The following is a 5,026-nucleotide window of genomic DNA, read 5'->3' as shown; positions in this document are numbered from 1 at the left end:
GTGTGTGATTAAGAGAGAAGGAGGGGGGAGACAGACAGGGGGAGAGAGTTTGGGACAGACAGACAGACAGACAGACAGACAGACAGACAGACAGACAGACAGACAGACAGACAGACAGACAAAGAGAGAGCCTTGGAAACTCCACAAAACGACCCGAATTCAAGATCGCCTTGTATGGGATTCGAGCCAGTGTCATCCGCTCCTTAGTCCAACATGATACCAACTGAGCTAACGGAGCGCCCATGTCTTCCTTCTGCACGTTATTTAGGACACGCATTCTAGTAATTCGACAACGCTTGAAAATATGCTGTTTGGGGGCATAATTTCATTATTCAAATAGATTTTTCGATTTCGTTTTCTTTATCTGAAATTTAAAAAGACATGGAACAACACGTACACTTCGAAATAATGATCATAATAAATAGCATTCAAATTTGTTTAGCGCATAACCCCGCTTTACAGAAAGCTCTATGCGATTTGCACGATATTATTATTACCCCAGCAGACAATGGTAAACTCAATAACATTCTCAGCTTCCTGGAAGCATACAGTGCAAGCAGCTGATTAGGGCTCAAACACTAACAAGCTGACAAGATCTTTCGCTGTCTACAGCTGAGTACCCATAAGTAAACTTGTGTTTCCTGTTTGTGTACGAAGGCTCAATAGGTACCGAAACATTGCCCTTTCGGCTTGCTGGCAATAGGACATAATAATGTGTCCGCCACGGCTTCAAAGTGTTAACATTACCACAATACCAGAGTGTTCTTTTCGTGTTGCGGAAAGCGCCCCAACACAGAGGTGAGAGCGCGGTCAAGCCATCAATCTTGTAACAGAACGAAAACATAAAAAATAGCTTGCATCGTGACACGACACGGTGGAATCGGACGCTCGTCAATCTTTGAGCATAATATGTAGAGCTATAAGTATCATCTTAGAGTTTGTTCACATGTCTTGCTTTCGGTGAAAAAAGCATTTATCTTGACTAGAAGTAGATATACATTTGCCATTAGAGAGGTGGGCATGAGGGTCTGGTATCAGAGGTAAGACTAGCGAGAAAATGGCCCCCAAAGTCTGGTGAATTCCAATGCTCAAGAGTCTTTGAAAACTGAAAATTTACCCTTGATGTGCCTTTGGTTACCATTTTTCAGCAAACATTCCCACAGAAATATGTTTTAAATGGACGTAAAATATCTTAACCCCCCCCCCCCTAAAAAAAACCGATAGAAGTTGAGGAATGAGTGGCAAATTGTCGGTTTCTTCGATTTCATTGTTTTGACGAGCGCCTGATTTCACCACGGTGACTATTATACGTACGATTCTTGAAGTTCGGAAAGAGCTCCCGGATCGATGAAAATGTGAGAGTTGCGTACGTCGTGCCTGGGGAAGGTTAAAGATACTGTGAGGGTTTCTAAAATTTCTAAACGTTGTCGTTTTACGCCTCAATCGACACACATTAGGTTATTTATGGTGTGGGCTTCGATCCTGGCTGTCAGGGCTAAGCAGAAAGACCAAGATTCTCGAAAAGAATTCTCCCTATTCGGGAATTGAACTCAGGTCTTCTGTGTACGCCGGCGATACGCCTAACCGCTACATCCCTAATACCGTTGATGTGTCTCTGGCCACTTGTTATTGTAGTATTGTGACTTTTTTTATACCAAAGAACACACAAGCGTTATCGTTCTCACATTCCTTTTTTTCTTTAAAAAAAAAATATTAACAAAGTCTGGATCTTTTAAGTGTTCTGGCCCTTCGTGTCAGGCTACTGTTCTTTTTGTAGTTATTATTATTGTTGTTGTTCCGTTGTTGTTTATGTCTTACTTTGTTGGGGGGTTTTCTTAATGTAGTATTGTTGTTTTATTCGTTCTTTATTCTGGTTTCTTGGAATGTATGTTGTGGTTGTCAAAGAGTTTTCTGCGCTTGAGTGATGGTTTGTTGTATAATGTGTTTTTCTTTCTTTCGTTGTTTTTTTTTTAAATTTGGTTGTTGGTTTTGGAAGGGGTTCCTTTTTAGTGTTCGTTTTGTTTTATTTTGTTTTGCCTTTTCAAGTGTTGGGGGATGTTGTTAAGAGATGATAGACCAAAAAAAAAAAGCAAAAACAAAGAACTATCAAAGCCATCAGTGAACATGTATTCCTTCTTTAGTAAAGATTTAAGTGTCTGTTCTACAACAACAACAACAACAACAACAACAACAACAACAACAACAACAACAACAAAAACTCTCACTAATCCTATTCTTAACAGTTAACCGCCATTACTAAACTTTGGCGTGTGTTTATATGTCATTGTGTATTTGTGTCTTTGTTTGTTAGTGTTTATGTATATATCTAAACACAAACATTTTATGAAACATGAAATATACTTAAATATACATATATCATCAAATAATATTATTATTACCAATATTATTGTTATTATCATTGTCTTTAATATTATTATTATATTATTATTATATTATTATTATTATTTGTAGTAGTAGTAGTAGTAGTAGTAGTAGTAGTAGTAGTAGTAGTAGTAGTAGTAGTAGTAGTAGTAGTAGTAGTAGTAGCAGTAGCAGTAGCAGTAGCAGTAGCAGTAGCAGTAGCAGTAGCAGCAGCAGCAACAGCAATTGTAGCAGTAGCAGTAGTTGTGGCAGCAGTAGTAGTAGCAGCAGTAGTAGCAGCAGCAGCAGCAGCAGTAGTAGTAGTAGTAGTAGCAGTAGCAGTAGCATATAATAATAAAAATAACATTAGTAAGACAAAGAGACACAGTGCATTACGATTTCTTTGGGGTGGTAGACGGCGTTCCCTCCGCAGATGATTGATCTTTTGAGACACCGTTGATCAAGGGTTTAGAGTTGTCGTCGCTCTTGGTGTATTTGGAGGTCTCTGTTTCTTTAGTCGCGTCCTGTGTGTTCAGAATGGCGTCTATGTTGCTATGGGAACGTCGGTAAGCGCATCTTGCCATGAAGGACAAGGCAAACATCTCGACTATCAACACCATGTTAAAGTAAGCTGTTGGGTACGGGGGAGAGAAAGAGAGAGAGAGAGATAGAAGGTGAGACTGGGCGTTGTTGAGTTTCAATCATATCCGAACAGTCCAAAATGGCAGAACCTTCATCGACCGTTGATTTCAATGTTCAAACGTAGGGCCCTTTTTTTATACAATTCAGATCGTTTTAATCGTAGAGTGCTTTTTAGTGCCCCGCCATTCAGGGCTTTGAACTGGAGTGAAAAAACGTTTATTTCATGAAGGATGATAACAGTTCGAATCCCACACGATTGATTTGAATCTAGAACTTTAAATTCGCTCGTTAGGAAAGCTTATCTTTAAAATAAAATAAAAACTTAACAGAGAATTCAATGACCTGACTTACACTGTTAATGCTGTGGCAACAAGGTATGCACCGTTTCAGATGTAGGCTTAAGCTAATTCGGCCTCCGTTTGAACAGGGATGCAATAATATGCATTTATCAGTTAAAGAACTCGCTACCTCAGATTTACAACGTTCAATCTCCTCAATACCTAGTTTTGTATATTTGACGTTAATTTTTTTTTTTTCACAAAATGTCAAGATTTTTCGGATGCAATTCTTTGAATATCTTGATAACGACTCCGAATATTCTTACGATTTTAATAGATAAGATAGAACACTTGGTTTCTGACCTCATGGTCTCAGTAACTCAAAACGACCAAGAATGTCAAATAGAACTTTGTAATTCTGAGGTAGCGAACAACTACTAAGAAAAATGTGTATGATGAATATATACCATATATATATTACCCAAAAAAGCATAACGTCGGCCTGCTGTTTAAATGCACTTAGCCCATTTTCCCCCAGTTTCTTAATCTGTGGTATTAGTTACATTTGCTCAAGGAATATTTCGTTGAAATTCAAATTCTGTGTGTTGAAAAAATCATGAAAATATACACAATGTTGGTACCATTCTATAAAGAATGAAACCGGTTTTGTTTGTTTGTTTGCTTGTTTGTTTGTGTGTTTGTGTGCTTGTATGTTTGTTTGTTGGTTTGTCTGTATGTTTATTTGTTTGTTTGTTTGTGTGTGTTTATTTGTTAGTTGTTTTATCTCTTCAGGAAAGTTGTGCTTTCTGGGCTTGGAACAGTTACACAGCTTTCCAACGATAAGTGTGTTAATATTAATAAAGCTTCAGCCCGACTTTCAAATATCGTAAACGCTGCTTATCCTTTCAAGAAAGTGGAAAAAGTACCGTAAATGCCATATTAGTATTATAAATCAAGACAAATCAGTAATTATGGTTATTGTGAATTATCCATTTCTTGTGTTGTATTAGTTTTCGTTGTTTTTTTTTGGTGCGTTTTTTTATTGTTCCTTACGTTTCCCATCATTGTAGCTGGGGTTGGGATTGATAAGGAGAGTTGGTTAATTTAGCGTTATGAGAAATAATGCAGGCACCGGAGTGAAAAATGTGTTTGAGGAAAAAAAAAGAAAAGGAAACGAAAAAAGTCAGACTAAAGCTACCCAGTAGTTGCTGCAGAGAACAAAATAACCACGAAAAGGAAAAAGATCCCGCTACTACCATGATGAAAAATGTAGACACAGTGTACTTAAATTTAAAAAGAAACAATTAATAAAGAAATCAATAACAATAAACATCATGAACGTACCTTCACCCTTGACATTAGCAGAAAGTCCGTTTGTACAAGCTGGCAAAGCTTGTTTAACAAATAGTGCAAATATCGTACTCTGCAAGTTGGCCAGGATTACCACAAGCTGCAGACTGAAAAACTTAGGAACGATGCGCAAGGGCCGGAGGATATCCCGGCACATCCGGAAGAAGATGATGAAGCTTTGCATTGCAAAGATGAACGAGAATGCATTCAGGAAGTTGAGGTACGGGTAAGAGTTGGTCAAGGAGAACTGGGGATTGTTAAGGAAAAGAAAACATCTGACATCTTGGAAATAGAAATCTGGAGCAAACGTAAAGTTCGTTAGAGGAGTTTGAGTTTGAAACGGATCGCCGCTCTTTGGAAAATTACTCTCTCTCTCTCTCTCTCTCTCTCTCTCT

The 5,026-nt window shown here is 38.1% G+C and overlaps 1 protein-coding gene across 1 annotated transcript in view; it reads right to left on the bottom strand.

The window, feature by feature from the left end:
- Positions 1–588: 588 nt before the first annotated feature.
- LOC101855394 (organic solute transporter subunit alpha) overlaps positions 589–5,026 on the bottom strand; it is a gene marked incomplete at its 5' end in the record, with an annotated part of 9,804 nt that continues 5,366 nt past the window's right edge. Inside the window, 3 exon segments of the mRNA XM_005112516.3 lie at positions 589–1,377; positions 2,758–2,992; positions 4,626–4,878. Coding sequence (XP_005112573.2) covers positions 1,305–1,377; positions 2,758–2,992; positions 4,626–4,878 — 561 coding nt within the window.

Source organism: Aplysia californica, unplaced genomic scaffold (assembly GCF_000002075.1).
Source record: "Aplysia californica isolate F4 #8 unplaced genomic scaffold, AplCal3.0 scaffold01300, whole genome shotgun sequence".
In the NCBI taxonomy this organism is placed as follows: domain Eukaryota; kingdom Metazoa; phylum Mollusca; class Gastropoda; order Aplysiida; family Aplysiidae; genus Aplysia; species Aplysia californica.
Note: the sequence above shows the minus strand (reverse complement) of the source record. Positions and strands in the feature narration are given on the sequence as shown.